Source organism: Miniopterus schreibersii, assembly GCF_964146895.1.
Source record: "Miniopterus schreibersii genome assembly, chromosome: 7".
Classification (NCBI taxonomy): Eukaryota; Metazoa; Chordata; class Mammalia; order Chiroptera; family Miniopteridae; genus Miniopterus; species Miniopterus schreibersii.
Window position 1 is genome coordinate 3,520,070 of NC_138108.1, and position 19,199 is coordinate 3,539,268.

The 19,199-nt window shown below is 47.1% G+C and overlaps 1 protein-coding gene across 3 annotated transcripts in view; it reads right to left on the minus strand.

Annotated features, from left to right (window-relative positions):
* Positions 1-2,668: 2,668 nt before the first annotated feature.
* ATG16L1 (autophagy related 16 like 1) overlaps positions 2,669-19,199 on the minus strand; it is a 32,084-nt gene continuing 15,553 nt past the window's right edge. For all 3 annotated transcript variants that reach the window (XM_081142946.1, XM_081142948.1, XM_081142947.1), the window contains 9 exons: positions 16,740-16,845; positions 13,853-13,923; positions 13,062-13,133; positions 8,256-8,376; positions 7,893-7,998; positions 5,868-6,017; positions 5,699-5,746; positions 4,758-4,859; positions 2,669-4,131 (listed from right to left, as the gene is read on the minus strand). In XM_081142946.1, the coding sequence (XP_080999072.1) occupies positions 4,038-4,131; positions 4,758-4,859; positions 5,699-5,746; positions 5,868-6,017; positions 7,893-7,998; positions 8,256-8,376; positions 13,062-13,133; positions 13,853-13,923; positions 16,740-16,845 (870 nt within the window). In that variant the 3' untranslated portion in view covers positions 2,669-4,037. The remainder of the gene's footprint in view (positions 4,132-4,757; positions 4,860-5,698; positions 5,747-5,867; positions 6,018-7,892; positions 7,999-8,255; positions 8,377-13,061; positions 13,134-13,852; positions 13,924-16,739; positions 16,846-19,199) is intronic.

Below are 19,199 nucleotides of genomic sequence, written 5' to 3' on the forward strand. Positions count from 1 at the left end.
GCCCCATCTCCAAATGCCATCACACTGGTGGTTAGGACTTTGACCCGTGAATTTTGCAGGAGACAAGAACATCACATCATAACAGGCCTCTCCTACAAAAGACATCTGCCTAATGTTGCCAACCTCAGAAGTAAGCAACTCAATTTGCGTTCAACTCTAAATTCTTGTGTGGTAGCAACTTCATTACCACGGAAGCCCCTCCACTGCGCATGTGGTGTGGCCCGAAGTGAAGAATCACCTGAAGCAGACGTCAGCCTCACCTCAGAGAGGGCAAGGGAAGTCTGGATTAGGATCTTCTGCCTCCACTCTGCACAGCACTTTGTCTCCCCCCCCCCCACCAACCCTGCAAGGCAGGTTGTGGGTCCCTCTTCTGCAAGTGAACAAAAGGAAATCGCAGTGAGGCCCAGCTCCTCTCTCAAGATCACAGTGCATTCATCAGTGAGCCTCAGATCCCAGGACTCCAGGCTGGGGCTGTTGGTACAACACGCTCCTGTTGCCGGGAGACCCGGAGCACCACGTGCCATTCTGATGCCTTGAGACAGACATTTGGAATCTGTCCTGGGGTAGGAACCCAGGGTGGCGAGAGGGTTTCAGTGCCCACAAGAAATGAGAAAGCCAGAGCTCCCGGAGATGAGAATCAATGTTGCTAAGGCGAGGCAGGTTAAGAACCACTTTCTGGAGTAGCCTGAGCTTTTACTGGCATGCACCACAGAGCCTGTTTTTTCACAGAATCTATGCAAATACCTATTTCACTGTACTCAAGATTTCTGAAGCTTATTAGCTTGAATATGTGGGCTTCCTTGTGTGACTGGGACATGAGAAAGATGCAGTGGAGTGGAGGCATTATGAGGGCCTACTCCCCCCCAGCCCCAACCATCCCGATAAGAGGCACTTCAGCACCACGTCTCACTGTGGGCCTAGAGGGCCAGGCAGGTCTGAGGATGCCCACCCCCACCACCTAGAGGACTCAGGATCTAGGATGGCTTCTCACTTAACTGTGAAACTGTCCCCTAGTAGTAAAATGGACACAATTCAGATCTTCCAGAATTTGAGAGCCACAGCCTCCTCATATTCAAGGCATCTTATAAAAACAGAAATGCCTGGTTTCTGTAGCCCAGCAGCCTTGCATGAGGTGCTTATCATGGCCACTCTCCTCTCCCGATGCACCACAGGTGACGAGCTTCAAATCCACACTTAAAAATGCCCAGTCCCCCAAGACCACAGCTGTAAAGACAGGCAACTCTGCACACCTTGGCACACTCCGGAACCTGGAACTTTCCTACCCACACATTGTAGGGCTCAGGCTGGCCCCTCGTTTCCCTGTGTCCACACAAACTCCCTGTGCACCATGATGTGGAGATCAGAGGGGCTTCAGAAGACTCATAAGATAAAGGCTACTGTGTGCAGTCTGCTTTAATAAAACATCAAGCTTGCCTGGCCAGCGTGGCTCAGCGGTTGAGCATCAATCAATGATCCCGGAGACCACGGTACGATTCCCAGTCAGGGCACATGCCCGGGTTGCAGGCTCCATTCCCAGTCGGGGGCGTGCAGGAGGCAGCCGATCAATGACTCTCTCTTCATTGATGTTTCTCTCTCTCCTCCCTTCATCCCTCTATAATCAACAAAGACATAGTTTTAAAAAAATAAATAAAGCATCGAACTTGATTTATTACACTATTTTGGGAAATAACCTAGGCAGTAGTTCATTAAAAAGGTGTTTCTAAATTCTCACCTTCTGACACGTTAATGTCTGCACCAAAGATGAGGAGGCTGACAAGGGAGCACACTAGCTATCACCACCAGGGCACCTAGGAAATTAGAAAAACTCCTTTGCCCGTCTCCCACCCCGACGGAACCAGCAGCACAGGATGACCTCACAGGCAGGAGGGTGAGGACCGAGCTGGATGGAAGCCACACTCCACTGCGGCGAGTCCACGCCATCAGCTTAACCTTGGCTGTTAGGTGAAGCTTCAGTGTGGATGGACCTCAAACTGAAATATCTTTGTTAAAAGCAGAGGGGGCAGAGATGCTCCCCTCCAGGTTCACAGAAATGGGCCAATCGAAGGCCACTCCAACACTGACTTTGGATCTCCTTTAAGAATGACTCTCTCAAAATCGTCTTGCGAAGGGCTCCTCCAGCTTTCTGGAGAGTGCCCGCTGCCTCTGGGACTTCACATTCTGATGGAGCCTTGACTCAAGGTGCTGGGCTGAGCAGACGTGTGGCCAGTCCCTCGGTAAACACAGCATGGTAATGGACCTTTCGGGGGGTTCTGGAGAGATCCTAATTGTTACTGCACAAGGCTGCTTGCCAGGTATCTGAGCTGCCATGAACAAGTCACTGTGCCCCCTCAACAAAGAGGAAGCCTGGAGGCCGGGAGACCAGCCGAGTTCATGCTTAATCCTGTGGACAGTCCCTGCTGCCCACGGGGCCCACTGTAGGAGTAACAGTTGAGCACAGGGCTCTCAGAATACAACTCCTCAAACTCTGATTTAGGATTTCCAAGTGGAGGGAAAATGGAATGCTGGCATTTATGGGCAGTGATAACCTGGGCTTAAATGAACAAGGAAGGCACCAGGAAAAGTATCACCATTACTTACACGAACAAGTATCAGGAAAACAGAGGCCTTCCCCCCTTAGGGATCAAAATAAAAGGCTCACCAAGAGACACGAGTTTGAAAAGTAGGTAAGATTCCTTGTTTATTTACAATCAAGTTCTGCTGGGCAACACAGTTAAATAAATAAAAGATGTGCCCCAGCCTGTGAGTTTCAACTCCCCTCAACTCGAGCTCTCTGAAGGGCTAACAGAAAAGGGGAGACAGGGCGCAGCGGGGGAGCCCCACCCCTCAGGAGGAAAGGGAGCCCTCACCCCTGCCAGGCTCCGGCTTGCACCCACAGCTGTCCAGAGAGCAAGCATGGGAGGAAACAAATAAAGTGCAAATTAGAAAGTGATAAAAATATTGGTGCTTCAGTCACTTGAGGAACCAAAATTTTACACACAGGTAAAAGGAGAAAGATAAATGCTATAAAAAAATGCCCCAGGCCAGTTTTCCCTGGCCTTGCTCACAGCTCCTGAAATGGAAGGTGACAGTCATTCCCGCCTCCTGGAATGGGCTTCCCGCCTCCAGCACCAAGAGGCGCTGCATGTGGGCCCTGCGCGTGGGCTTGGCACAGGGGTGGCGACCCAGAGACACCCTGAGCTGCCCTCGTCCCTTGTCCCGCAACTGTACTCCAGGACTGCGGCGTGCACCCACTTTCTGGGAAGGGGCGGAGAGGTCCAGGGAGACACCCACTCCCACAGCACAGACCCTTCTCTGGAAAAAGGATTCTGCACTTCCTTTCAAAAAAATATCTTTTGACCAAGTTGAGATTTACGTTTTGACCAAGAAATATGTAGAATCAGGAGCTTTGAAGAATGGTTGCTTTTCAAGAACAGTTTAGGGACCTAAGAAAATTCCAACCGTAATCAGAGGAGAGCAGAGTAAGAGCTTCGGAATAATGATACGAACTAGCAAGGAGACCACAGTCGCTTGTCTCCCAGGAGACCGGAGCAGTCCCCGGGGGCTACCTGAGGACAGGGGTAATTCTGTTTGGGTTTCTGTTAAGACAATGATTAAAGCAAGTTCACTGGGAAAATGACACCAGGCGACAGGACAAGCATAGGGCCAGAACTGACTCTGGAGGAGGGAGAAAGCAGAAGGAGACACCCCCATGTGGGGTGCTGTTGGCACTGCTGTGCAGTGAGGAGCTGAGCCACCTGCCCCCTGAGGTATGGAAGGTCAGAGCTAGTAGTGTTTCCCACAGAGTGGAGGCCGAGACCCACATCTGCTGAGTGGCTGCAGCGGCAGGTCCTTTTCAGTGTCATTACTCCAGGGCACTAGAGACCACAGCCCTGACCCTCAGAAGTCCTGTCCAAAGAAAGCCACCTGGCCCGCGCTCTTCTCTGGAGGTCAGAGCTCACCCATGCACCACCTGCCAGGCAGAGCTGCAGCCTGAGTGCTTCTTAGCTTCGGACCTGCTCCCACCTAAGAAGGCGCCGTCAGTATTCCGACCACAGCACAGCTTTGCTTCCCTTGTCCACACTGACCACGTGGGAGCCGGAGGGGGACCATGCCACCGCATTGATGGACGAGCTTCAAAGGGAGAGGTGGGAACATCTGTGAGATGTTAGCGAACTCAGCACCAGGCTCCCTCACGTTTGGGGCTCAGGCTTTTCCACAGCCTGTGTCACTCACCAGGCTGCTCCTGCTCACAGGCAGGCGTTTAGTAAAGAGCAGAGAAGGGAGGAGCCTTACACTGTGTTAGGATGCAGTTTGGGAATGACAGGAGGTGGGCTTGATCAAGTTCGCCCTAAGGGAACAGCTCTGTATGGATAGAGAGGGACAGGACAACTGACGGGGAGAAGCGCGCCACTGCTTGAGGCAGAGAGGTGGTTGTGGAGGAAACTGGATCTGTGTTACCCAACAGCTGGGCTTGGGTGGATGGAGCAAAGCAAAGAAAAAAAGGAGCCTAGGGGAAGTTAAGAGTGTTTCTATAGCCTTTTCTCCAACAGCCACTACTCCATAATATAAATAAACCAGCGGAGCACGCTGCCTGCTGTGCTGTGACTGGCCAGCTTCTCCCCCACAGCCCAGCTCCCCACAGAGCTCCCCACACTGCCCTCACAGGGCCGACTCAAGTCCATGCCTGGAGCAGGATCCCTGGGATAAGTCACAGGGCCCACTCACAACCTCAGAGGGGCTCATGGGGGTCATCTTACCTATGATGCTTTGAAAGAATCTTCTCCACTTTCCCGGAGAGCACACTCCAGACATAGAGAGAGCCCTCGGCTGAGCCTGCTGCCACATAGCTGCCATCCGGGCTGCAGAACACAGAAGACAAGAAGTGGTGTCAACCTCCCACGCCTGGCTCAGTGTTCAAATGGACCTCCTCCCAACAAGTGATGTTTACTCTTCATTTACGAGTCAAACACAGGACGGTCCTGTACACTCAGAGATCAGAACATGCCATCCATGACTGTTATGACCAAAGCTGCTTCACCCTGTTACCATGGCCCCGCCTATCCAATGAAGAATGGTGCCACCACATTACTTCTTGGGGCCACAAGTCCCTAACTCTCTCTCAGACCCAAACTCAGCTCACAGAAAGATCAAGTCACCCCCGAATGGCAGAGGGTTTCTTCTGGCTGACGGGCTGCCTGGTCACATGGCTCAGTGAAGGCAGGAAAGAGAGGGGGGGAGCATGAACTGAGCCGAAACTTCTCCACGGTGCTAGAACTATGCAGTGCTAGAACTGCTGGCTGTGCAGTGTATCTGGGAGATGCCCGCCCATGGAGGCAGGGAGAACCAGGACAGGGAAACTGCCCTCCTCCAAAGAGCCCACTGGCTCTGTACCGAGGGACTTTCCCTCCCACCCTTACCTAAAGGCTCTTCTGTAAATGCATAGAGAGGGGAACCTGCTGTACCCAGAACGAACCAACTAGCCAACCATGGTATTTCAGTACAATTACAAAGGAACACAAGGAGGGAAGGACAGTGGTAGTGACCTCTAGCACTGAACTTACAGGTTTGCTCCGGGACACTTGGGATGAGACACTAGATAAATCTGGCTCACTTTCCTGACTGGAAAACACCTATGTCTAACCTTTGCAATAAACCAAGCTGGGGGATGAGACAGGGCAGGAGAAGCATCACCACCAACCTGAACACAACTCTCGTCCAGTCAGAGCCGCACTTGAACCCAGGCGCACTGAAACAAACAAGAGGGCACGGTCACCCGAGAGCTCACAGCGCTCAGCCTGAGAACAGGGTCGGGGCCTCTGGTCCTCATGTAATCTTCAGGAAACCCAAACCCGCGTGGCTTCAGTTACCTAAATGTCTGTCTGACAGCGTTTATTCGGAGATCAATAATTTTTAGCAGGTCGTCACGGGAGCAGCTTAGGAGTTCAGTCCTTTCGGGGTTTAAGTCCAGGGCCGTGATCTTCCCCAACAGCTCCATCTCCCGGACGATAGTCTCTGACCTACCAAAGAAATGGAGAGTCTGAGAAAATGTGCCACAGAAATGTCAGGCTTTCCCATCTGAACTGGGATGTCAAGCCATGGAGATGAGAAGGGAGAAAGGCAAGTCAACCAGAATGCAAAGCCCTTCTAGGGCAGCAAATGTGCTCCCAGCCTTATAAAAATACCCGCACTGCTGCTTTTATCATCTTTCCGTCAACAGACTCTATGGTGATCATTTGAGTTCTAGAACTCTAAATCGGTAAGGATTCTTTTCCCTGCCCATTTCTGAAATGATATGATAATTGCTCATCAGAACTTCTGATCAGCATGCGCCAATCAGGGCTCCCATCCAAATATGGAGAAATGTGTACTTTCTCACAGGATTCCCATCACACTAAGTTCAGCCCAAGGACGCCCCCCAATTCCCTGGATGCCAGACGTGAAACTGGGAGGTGTGGGCCCTTCTGCAGGCATTTTGTTGTAAGTGATCAAGGAAATGATTTCCTATCACAAACCATAAGTAAGGAAGAGAGTTGACCTTAGTGTTGGCCAGAGGCAAGCCACTCCACTTCTTTGGGACACAGAGTCTTCATCTGTCTAGGGGATGGACCAGGAAACTTCAAACATCCAGTTTCACTCTCAAAATCCATGGTTCAGGTTTAAAAAAGCTAACCGAAGGTCAGCAATAAAAGTTGAAGTGGTGTTTAGGAGCCATGAGCTTCACTCCAGACCTTTCAAAGTCTCATCTATAACCACAGCTCACTCCCCACTCTGTCCACAACTGCTTGGCAACTGGGCTTCTGCCCCAGCTGCCCTCCACTCAATCGATCACCAACTACATCCTAACCAACCAGCCTCATCTGACGGCACTCCTCCTGCTGCCTGACTCTGTTACTCCCTCAGCCTTGTCCCATCCACAGGACTCCCTGGCTTTCCTGCCCTTTCTGGTTCCTCCTCCTCAGGAGGCTCCCTAAATGCTGTCCTCTTACTGCTTTTGTGTGTCTGAGTAATCTGTTCTTACATCTTCAAAGTCTCCCCTGAGGACTTCCAACCTCTCTCAAAAATGCTGCTTGTTTTTCCAAATGTCTATTAAACACGACAAACTAATGCCCTAATCTCAACACACTCTTTGCACCCTCTTCCTAAATCTGTCATTTATTCTGTCTTGCTTTAATTTTCTCTTCCTCACCCTCCACATCCAACTTGTCACCAAGTCCTGCCCGAATTCTTGCTCAAGTGGATTCCTGTCCCCCACCCGACACCTCCCTCCACTACATGGAGTTCAGATCCTCATCAACTCTATTATTTCCCTCTAAAATTGCCACCCATGTAATCCACTAGACTCCAGAAGCAATCCTTTGCTGAACACTCAATGGCTTCTAAGATCAAGTCTTTTCCAAAACGGCATATAAAGCCAACCATGTCAGTCCCACCTGCCCATGCCCATTTTAGCGACCAGGTTAACCTGCTACTCTGGTCTAGAATGTCTCTCGGGGGCTTTTCTGCAACACGAAGCTTGCCCTCCTCTCAAGATGAGTCTTGTAGCATTCTCCAACATTCCTGGACAAAGGGCTGGCTCTGTCTACTCAGCACTTAGGGCACACCTGTGTCTGTCCCACCTCTTTCATTTACTCCCCTCCGCCCCCAGGGGTTCATCTCTGCTTATCCAGCAGCGAGTCAGGTGCCTGTAAGTGCATAGGGCATATCTGTGGTTGTTGACCACAGCTGTCCACTTCACAGTAAAGAATAGCAAACTGTTAAAATGAATGTGGACTAGAGCTTATCTCCACATTTCCAGGGATTTAGAAACACGACCCACATACAAATCATCACAGTTCTAGAACGTACAGACCCTCCACGTGCCTCCCCACTGAGCGAGCTCCTGGGTATTATACCGGATGTCCCAGAAACGAATTTTCTTGTCAAAATGTCCACTCATTACACACTGCTCTGTGCAGACAATATCATTGCAGCTGGATCCCGCAAACACTGTCTTTATACCTGAAAGAAAGCCGAACATAAGTCATGGAGCAGAGGCCCCTCCATGGCTGTGCACACAACCTCACCACCCTCTGACCCTGAGCCGTCAGAACTCCGCATTCACATGAAGCCTCAGACATGAAAAACTGCCACCACCTCAGCGCCACTCTCATATGAAACCAAACTTGCATTCAAACATTTTCATACTAAGTGCAGGCAAACACCCCCGCAGTTAATGTCTAATCCCACATATAGACAGAGAGACTGAATTTCCTCACAGACTTTGCTGCGCAGGTCCCAGAGTTTGAGGGTCCGGTCATGACTTCCGGAAACAATACGCGCATTGTCCAGCAGGAACTTGGCCGAGAGCACCTTGCCGCTGTGTCCCGTGAGTGTGTGCTGGGAGAGAGAAAGCAGTGGGGTAAACCTGGGGCGGTACATGCCAGGAAGCCAGAAGCACGAGTAGCTGGGGAAATGCCCAGGAAGCCTACCTATCTATAGGTGCTGCTCAGAGGCGAGGCATGAAGAGGATAGTCTCCACCACAAATAACATTAAAACCAAAAAACATCACTATACAAAGTTCACGTGCCCCACCCTCAAACACAGGGAGGGCAGGCTGAGAACTTTTTGAAACAGGCTCATTACAGATACCTTCCTGTACTGTTCTTGCATCTTTTTTGTAAGTCTGGATTATATCAAATCACAAAATGTTAAAAGTCTAGGTTTTAGCCAGTGCTTCTAAAAGTTCCCTCCTTAAAGTCAGAATAGACAGGTTCGCAGCAGGCACAACTCACAAAAGGAAACGTCAGGCCTCTTTAAAAAAAACAATGAAAGCCCTGAGGGTTTTTCAATCAGAGGTCTCAGCTTAGAAGTCAGATCAGACCCACAGATACCACACTCCCAGCAATCACATCCCTTGGATACTGGCTGTAGGATGCCAACCATGAGTCCTCCCTGGGCTCGCCAAGGAACACAGACCTGGGACATCACCGAGTGTCAGCTGCCCCTTTGCCCATCAGAGCACTACTGGAGCCTAACGAGAGTGGGGCGGCTGGGGATGGCAAAGATACTGGGAGGGGACCTGGGAAGTCAGCCCTTTTACTGCTCATCATTGACCTCTTTTATGTTTGCAAAACCTCAAAGGCTCAGAAGGTATTCACTGATGTTTCCTTTCTAATTAAAAAAAAAAAAAAAAAAGCCTTAAAAAAGACCCTAATATATTTATTTCATTGGTAATTATGGGTTTCAACCCCACTCCCAAAGATAAGACCTCAGAGTTTTGTGTTTTTAGTGTTGAAGTTTCAGAATCCTATCTTTCCTCTATGCTGTGTAGAGTGATTGCACTCAGTATAGGAACAGAAACTGCAGCCACTCCTACTTCTCCCTTTCTGAGGAGACATCTGCGCAGCCTCTCACTCACTCCTCATCCTGAAACCTCTCTGAAACAGGGACTGGTCTTACAAGTGTGCAAGCCATGTGGCAGCTGGGCTGTAGCAGTGTGGAAGCTGCCACTGATCCTGCTAGTAAAAGCAAGAAAGCCACAGCACCAAAGCTTACATTTAGTACAGTATAGGAACGCAACTCCACTCAGGACAACTCACCCGACCTGTACAAATCACCGGGGACAGGAAATCTGGGTGGGTACCTCTCATGCGATGCATTTAAGTTCTTAGTTCTGTGTATGCAAACTGCCTGTTTTCTTTCTTACTACGCAAGAAAAACGTTTCACAAACATACGGAGGAAAACGACATCACTCATGAATGGACTATGTGATGCATGCACTCACTTTTGCACACTTTAATATTTCGATTTATTTATGTTATTGCTGGTCTAACATTATAGTATAAGCAGTTTTTCATTGATAGCTGAAAGTGCACAAGCCCGAGCCACACCGATTTGGCTCTGCACAGCCTGGGTCACTAACTTAATCTAAGAAAGACGAATCTCTTCCACACATTGGTTTAGCAGGATGAAACAAGGCACATGTGGACAGCGTTGAGTCTCCTTAAAAGTCTTCATAAATACTTTAGTAGCCGAACAACCTGCACGTGGTGAGATGACAGTTCAGCTGAAATTTCCTTCGCCAGCAGACACTTAAGTTGCTTTAAAAGTTTCATGATAACAAATGATGCTGCGATGAACACTAGGAGCTCACAGCTTTCTCTTCTTTCCTGGAATGAACTACTGGACTAATGGAATAAAGAAAAGGGGTGCTTTTATTTCTTGGTCCTTCCTATGTATTGCTAGCTTGCTTTTTAAAGTCTGGACTTGTGCTACACCTGCTCTTGGTGGAAGCCCAGCGGGACCTGCCTGAGGCCAACTAGCTCCATCTCCATGTTTTTGATGGTATGGAAGTGAAACTCCTAGAAGCACTCACTTTATCACTTAAAAAGTCCCTTTTGAAGTAGATCAGATTTGTTAAAAATTCTTTTATCCATTCAGTGTTTTTGACATTTAATATTTAATCTTAAGACTACTTTTAGGTTTTGTATTTGTCTTTTTAACAAGGACCCATGAGACCGTCTGCAGTGGGTTCAGCTGTCCCAGCAGCCTGGGTGCTCTTCTCCAGTACTCTGTGCAGGCTCCAGTGGTCAGACCCCGAAGGCCGCCCACCGTGCAGGCAGCTACCATTCACATCAACCAAAGACAACTGAGCCCAGAAAAATAAAGGACTTGACAAGGAAGTTCCTGAAATAAGAACTACCATTTGAAAGCCAGTCCTGCCCATGGCTACTTTTCCACGTCACTGTCAGAGGAGTGAGCAGGGTGGGTTCTTCACCCCAGTTTAAGTCACATCTCAGAGAGCAGCTGGGCCAGCTGGCACTGACTTTAGATTTTAAGGGAGTCTAACATACCCGGTATTAAAAGGAGTCCTGTCATGGCCCCTTCCAGCGCCAGGCTGTTTCTAGTGTCCCTTTACTAAAGAGTTTTAAAGCAAGCACTCGCCCAGCTGCTCCCTGCATCCATTTGCTTATCATAAAAGTTGAGGAGCTACTGACCAGGGCTTGGAACTGAGTTTCAGAACATGGATGTCCATTCATGTCTTCCAACATTCTCAGTAACTAGGGTCTAAGTGGGAGCCACAGCACCTACAACAGGGAGCCCACTGGGCCCTGGTAAGAGTGTGGCATGTGAAAAAGGCTTCCTGATCTCTTTCTATGTTTACCTAGGGACAGGACACAGCTGTGAGCAGACCAGAGGCCAAAGAGCCAGCTCATCCAGCAAGGGAGACAGTGACTCAGACACCAGCCCAGCTCTCAGCACCCCAGCTTGGGCTTGGTGCTCCAGCACCCTGACAGAACCCTCTTCAGTGAAACTCTGTCCACCTCTGCAAACCAGCGCACTTGAACTACCTTGCCTCCAGGTCCCCTCTTGTTATGTCAGACCCAAAGGTGACACCTACCTGTACAGAACTCTACCAATTAAGAATATATCCTGCACAACTGATGGGACTCAACCGCTTGTCGGTCTCCTCCCTCCAAGGGCCTCAAATGTAAGGAAGGCTGTAGGTCCCTCTTCACCAATTAAACACTTTGTTTTTTCTCAGTCTAGAATAATCCAGGCCAATCCAACAAAGGCAAGAGCACAGGCCTCAATTCCAATCCTCACCTGTTTATTACACGACCTTAGGCAAAGAGGATGAGTTTCCTCACCCAGCCACCTCAGCTGCCTCCCAGGACGACAGCAGTAACTACACAACACCCTCACTGCTGGGTCTAACGCACAGGCCACTCAAGACAAGCCCCTTTCCTTTAGGTAAATTAACAACTGTAGGTGCACGCAACTCTGGCTTAAATGTCCAACAGCGACAGGTGGTTAAAGAGTACAGCAGGCCACAGACGGGTTATAACGCTGCATGAGAACAGGCTGGGCATCTTTGCCATGTTCAGAGGCAGAACTATCGCACTTCAGCTGAAAACGCGTCCAAGCATCTGAACAGACGTGGACTGTTGCTCGAGGAGAGGCAGGCCCTGCCTGTGAGCACCAGTCCACCTCCGCACCTTCACTCAGAAAAGAGCATGGGCAGGCTCTTCAGCTTTCAGAGAACATAATCTCTGTCATCTTCACATCTCAGACTCTGTATGCGTAGCCCTGGATCTTCTTTCAACTAAGAGTCAAGAATTACCCCCCTTTCGTGATCTGCTAGCCTCTAACACTGGCCATTTTCCACACAGCTCCTTGAAAATGGAGAGTCTAAGTGATCCATTCACTGTTTCTAATAATTCTTCTGGCTGCATTCCTGCGTCACCAAAACAGACCATCAACACTGCCTGGCGCAGCTGCCACCTCCCTGCATTCACCTTTAAGAAGTTCGTCTTGACATCCTGCTGGCTTCTGTGTGGGTGCACACAGAGCTGCTGTCAAAGTTTTTTTGTAAAATGCCCACCAATGTCAAGTTCACCTACATCTTACCTTTCAGTAGGCCTTATTTAATGAGCTCATGTGAAGACTCCTTCAAGCTTAAGGAGAAAAACCAGCCTCTGAATTAAGCTGCCTGTTTTTCATTAGAACAAAGGCGCTATAACCCTCAAGTTTTGGTCTTTATCTTGGAATCCACGAGACTTCTTGGCAAGTCTGGGTTCAGATGCAGATTTCCTCACTCACATCTGATCCCATTACTATCCCTTCCTCTCCACCTGACTCCTAGCAGCTGTTGTCTCTCTCACAGCGCATCCACGTGTACGTCTATATCTTACCTTCCAGCTCTCCTCTGTAGAGTAATTACTAAGTCTTGGAGCCTGTGAGAAACACAATTTATATGCTGGCACTAAGGTCACTGAAGCTAAGCCAAGACTGGCATTTATGAAAGTACCTCATCTTATGAACAGGAGTGTCTCGAGTCTTTCATGGAAATGTGAGGGTTTTCTACTGCAAACATTTTGAAACTGAATCTTGGACAAAGTGAAAATGGAAACACAAATTTCCCCAAGGAGGACAGCAAAGGGCAGGGGAGTCCAGTATGATTCTCAGGAAAAGACACACAATTCTCCTAAATGAACAGACCTGTAACTCCCTATGTGTTGTGCCTTGATAACCACGTGAAGTTGGGAGACAATAGTAGTTTTCCTAACTGGGTCTTACCCGTAACCGATAATCATCCACTGTCCAGATCCGGCTTGCAAAATCATTTGAAGCTGCTAAGAGGTAAGATCCCTATTGGAATAAAGGAGGGAAAATTTCAGCCAAAATAGAGGAATTCAATTTACATAATAAAACTCCCCAATAATCAAGTCCAAGAAGGTCTAGACATCTAAAACTACACTTGATCCAAATACCAACCATTACCACCAGTGTCTGCCAACTCATCCATTTCCGCTACATTCAGACCTTTCTCCTAAGCTTGCTCATCTTGCCTGGATGTCACAGACCCCACAGCTCAAAATGAACTTCCCTCCCGCTACCCAACTTCAGTAACAGCAATTCTGTGCGTACTAATAAACAGAATTAGTGTGTACTGATTCCATACACACTGCCCCAGCCAGAGAGCCCACAGGAATCAACTCTCCCCGCCTGCCCCACCTCCCAGCTATGCACCAACCCCCCCCCCCCCCCCCGAGATCTGCTCATCTGGCACAGATGTAGCTGGATGCTCTCTCCACCTACAGCACCTCAGCCCAAACTGGGGCCTTTACCAAGTCTGCAGAGACACTGACCAGCTTGGTTACTGCAGACCTGCCTCCCCAACCATCTTCAACTAGGTCACGATCAGCACAGAATTTTTAATCTACTGTATCCTTCTTTAACATTGATTTTACTCAAGATAAATACCAGACAAGTCAGGTAAGTTATTTTTAAACTGTGAGAACCAGATGTTTTCAATTGTTTCTAAACACCTCTGAACTCACCTATTTCCCTGGGTATTAGATACTTACAGCACTGTCAAATTCAATGCTCGTAATTCCTGCATTACTGCCAGAGAGGGAGCCCTTGAACTCACACTTGTCTGGATAAAAAGATTGAGGAAAGACAGGAAGTTAAGATAAAATGGGGCACTCAAAACACTGGAAACCAACTACATCATCAAAACCAGCAGCATTCCCGCACCATTACAGAATCAACCAGCAGGCCAGACAGAATACAAGGCCAAAATACACTGCAGTCAGTTTCTAAGACCAAGGGAGGTATAAGTGGATGCAGAGCCGAGCATTCTGCATGTGTGTTTAGCTGTTCTTTTAGAGAAATTTAGTGTACACATGTCATGTCAACTGACTTATAGTTTAATTTAGTTATTTCTCAGTAAAATTTTCTAGTTTACAGAAATACATCTTTGGGTTTATCTGTGTTTGTGCCAACATAACTATCACTTCAGTAGAACTAGACCATCAACTTTTCAGAATCCAGATGTGATAACTCTCATGAAGGTCTGAAAAGAGTTTTTGTTTCAGTTATGTGTAACTGGCTAGTCATTAGAATGCCAATTATGCTAGTTTGTAATTTCTTACTCAGTCCTTCTAAATAATAACAACATGAATACTGGTTTGGAGCTGTCAAATACATTTAGGGCTGGGATTATTAACCTGCTCCATGAACAAAACCTTGAAACTTATTTGCAAAATAAAGCACATTCAATGCCTCTTACTGAATCCTAACTTTCATTAGATTTTCAAGAGTCAAAAAAGGCCAACATCCACTGATTAAGATCCTTACTTAGATTATACCTTTAGAGGCAAAATTATTACTGCAAATTCTAAGAAATGTTTCTCTGACTTACGCCCAAGATATTTGTCTATTTGTTTGGCAGCCAAAATACAAGAAATGATAGATAAATGCTATTCCACACGAGAGATTGATCTCAAAAGACCAAACACCTCATTAAAGCTCTGTTATCTAGAAGGCACCAGAGGAGGTTATGTCACTGCTGTTTATAGAAGTGATTCTGAACAGAGCCTCTGCTTTTGATAGAATGAGTGAGGACGGGAATTCCTACTGAGTGGAAAGTGCCATCCGTCTGATATTTTAAAAGTGTGAAAACAGGACACCCCAAATTATTTCATAAACTGCCTCTTGGACTTGGTCTCTTCCAAAGTTCAGTAAATATTAGCCAAGAGGGTCAAAACTGTGGACCGAGCAGGTTGTTTGTAGAATAAAGGCCCTATAATTAGTTAGGACATGACTGCTATTTGTTCCCAAAAACTATAAAAAACGGGGCCAAACATTCTATGTTATTTCTACAGACCTAGTAGAATTTTATTTTATTGACACAAATTACATCCTGGTACATGTTATGTTAATATTAATTTCGACTGGTATTTACTCCCTCTTTAGCAGCAAAAAGGGGAAGGTTAATTTCTCTCTCTCTCTTTTTTAAACATATCTTTATTGATTTCAGAGACAGGAAAGGAGGAGGAGAGAGACAGAAACATCAATGATGAGAGTCATTGATCGGCTGCCTAGTCCACAACCCGGGCATGTGCCCTGACCAGGAATCGAACCCCGCTCTCCTGGATCCTAGGTCGATGCTCAACCACTGAGCCACACCCGGCCGGGCGATTTCTCTAATTTTTTTATAGATGTTTTTACTCATCAAGAAGTAAAAAGAGTTCTGCTTAGATTTTTAAAAACTAAACTTTATAAAGTTTCTATTCTTATGATATAGCTTTATTATTACCTTGTAAGTTTCGGCAATTATCATTCATAAGGTGTTTTGGGGTAAAACAGCACAAATTCTAACGGGCTTCACCTAGCTGTAACTGCCAGGGATTTAACTACTGAGTCACTTTCCTGAAAATCAAACGTCAGGGCAGACACATTTGGTGCTTTACTGACTACCTGTTCTAACCAACTCGACTGACAGACTGCTCTTGTCTAATCACAGAGCAGTTGGCTACAGGGCTCTCCAGCAGCTCTAGCTTAAGGGAGGCTGTCATGGAGAAAACAAGGGACTTGAAGTCAGAAGACCCAGCTCAACTCGTAGGTCCCACCACTCCTTTGCCACATAAATCATCTTTTAGCCATGTGAATCAACCATGTAAATTTGGCAGTGCTTCCTGAGTTTTCAAATACGGATGATACCCACCTTTCTAACTGCACAGGGCTATTGTGAGAATCAGGAAATAATAGAGGCACACTTAAACTACAAACTGCTGGACAGTGAGCATGTATGGGTTGTAACCATGGAAACTCAACAAAGTGGTTCCTACAAAAACCTTCAGCCTATTTTTTGACCTTGCTTTATTAAAAGTACAGGTATATGTAACTGCATCTCAGAATGTCGAAACTGGGCTATGCCCTGGCTTCAGAATTCTAAGTGATGGTTTCATTAACTCGTTTCCTGGTTCCATGCCATCCCATTTCTGAGGTCATTTCTGAAACACCGTTGGATCAAAGACCGAGTCTTGACCTTAGGGCCCTTGTCTGATAAGCTGTTAAGTGCGTTTTTCCTAGGCCATGGCCACTGGCATTATTAAATACATGAACCAGTTTGATAGGTAGTTTAATTAGAGTCCGCGACTGTTTGATTTCTAGTTTTCCTTCTAAAACCTGTGCTATCTTGGAAGATGTTCTGATCAGTATATATCTGAAAAACAAACACACACAGCCACAGACATATCCATGACTCCACAGCCCTATCTAGTCACTATGCGGACACTCAGAGCAGACACCCCTCGGTACAAAGCTTAGCTGAGACAGTAACGATGCTGGGGCCAGGCTCTTCACATGGAACGGTGCCATTTGAGAAAAAGAACAACTGAAAGACTGCCTGAAACTGAGTCAGCCAGGTGTTGCCACCATAGCTCCCCGGAAACTCCAGGACCTCACCTCCAGACACTTCCCAGAGCTTCACTCTCCGATCCATGCCTCCCGTGGCCAGCAGCCGGGACCCGGGGCTAAACTGCACAGCATTAACTTCCCCGTCGTGAGCATCCTGTAAGACAAATGCCCTTTCAGACCCAATCACTGCCATTCCCAGGAAAGAGCCCAATATGAGCGAGCCCTCTGGATGTCTCATCGAAGGTGAAACCTAAAGACGGGATCCCGTCGTAAACTAACTGGGGTTCCTAGCGCAGGCTCTCCTAGGATTCTATCGTCATTTTATTCTTATAGTCAACAGTTCCATTTATTTAAATACAGTGCAACCTTCTTGAAAAGGATTCAAAATCCATGTAAACTAACTGCTTAGGATTGTTTCTGCATTAATTTTATGTCTCCTAAGGATAAGAAATTTCAATCTATACTCTTACATGATCTTAATAGCTTTAAAGTAAGACTGGGATTGCCTGCCCCCCTTTGGTCTGGATTGCAGGGATATACATCACACTATGTAGCTAATGCAGCATGACTTCTCACGAAAAAGAAAGCTCCTATGGCTTTCCCAACACAAGGACATGCTAATATGGACTCCCAATATAGCAGACACCAGCGCTACTGAGACACAGCAGAATAAGGGAAATCAAGTAAAAAGCACCCAGTCCTAGAATGAGAGAATGCTGGGAGCTGTCATTATAATCTCCTCTCTTTAAGACCATGGATACAGACGAAAACTAATATATTACTGGATGTCAACTGTAATCGAAACATAAAATTAAAAAATAATTTAAAAAAGGACCATGGATACTGAAAGATTTATGGATGACATAAAATATCTGGGACTCTGCTCCAACAAGAATATGCAGGGGACCTGGCCGGTGTTGCTCAGTGGCTGAGCGTCGACCCATGAACCAAGAGGTCACTGGTTCTATTCCGATCAGGGCATATGCCTGGGATGTGCACCCAATTCCTAGTAGGAGACATGCAAGAGGCAGTCAATCGATCATGTTTTTCTTTCATCAATGTTTCTCTCTCTCTATCCCTCTCCCTTCCTCTCCAAAGAATAAAAAAATAAAAAAGACTGCAGGTGAGAGAAAGTAAGATGGGCAAATGTGGCTAACTGAAGCTGCCAGACAGGATAATGGTACCCCGAAGATCTCTTCCTCTCCACTTGTTTGAAAATTTTCATAATAAAAAGGAGAAAAAAGAAAAGAAAAAGACCATAGAAAACATGAATTATAAATATTAGATCATTAAGCAGGTCATCAATTATTTTCCCAAAAGGTTGCTTTGAGAAGACAAAATCTGATCTTCACATTTGCTTGAGACTGAAAAAGATGCTTAAAATATTATTGCAAGCATGACCAGTGATCGGATTTCTGGCCTCTCCTCTGTGTCCTACTGTTGCAAAGTTATACACCAGGTGATCAAACCTTTTAAGCTCCTACAATTCCCTTCTTTGTCTTTTTTTTTTTTTTTTAAAATATATCTTTCTACAGAAGAGGTCTCAGATTGAAAACTTGAGATCATGCACCATCACACCCATGGTTGCCCTCGTTAAGCTCCTGATGGCTGGTTCTGTAGGACAGTTGTCAGCTGTGAGCCGTCCACTCTCAGAAACACACACTGACAGTATCCCAATTATCAGCTGCCCCATCATCCCATGCACATGACTTAAATGTGATAGGAGGAAACAATGGGCTGCTGGGAGCTGAGGGCAAGGAAGGGACTGTGACATCAAGTGCAATCAGACCTTTTACCAATCATCACAGACCTCTGTGAGGTGCCAGGCCTGCCAGGGAACCACAGGAAAGCAGTAGGACTCTCTACAACATCCAAGGTGGTTCACAGCTCAGCCAGTTCACTGCATGCAAATATCTAATTACTACAGTTCCTCTTGATGCCTGGAATGGAAAGCTCCCCCATGTCAATTCCATCCCATTTTTGTAGCAAGTCTTTCTCTCCCTGAAAGCAGGCTCCTCTAACTTACCCCCCTAAGCCAAGAGTCAGCCCAACTGTCCAGGCTCTGCTTTTCCTGTCCACCTCCCTCCCTTCATCTGAGAGCCCTGAGCTGGGCACTCTCCGTTCCCCAGGCTGGTTCAGTGTCTGCTCAGTCACCTCAGCACGGACCACACTATCTTTCATACTAAGACTCAGCTCTGAGCTCCAGCTGACAGGGCTGATAGCACAGTGGCTTCTGCCAGGATCTGTCTCCTGCTTCCAACCATGTGCTCCGATGGTCAGAACTCACAGAGAAATGGGTGTAAATCATGAAGCCAACAGTCACCCTACTGACTCTTTAAAATAGAACACCGGAGAAACTCTCACTCTAAATTGGAGCTAATAAAGGTGACAGAGATTTTATGAATCACTTATTTCTTACATCCCTAATTAGCCTTCCCTTGCCCCATCCCTCATGCTTCCAATCCTCACTCAGCCAGTCCTGTATTATGGAGGATGACTGTAACAAAT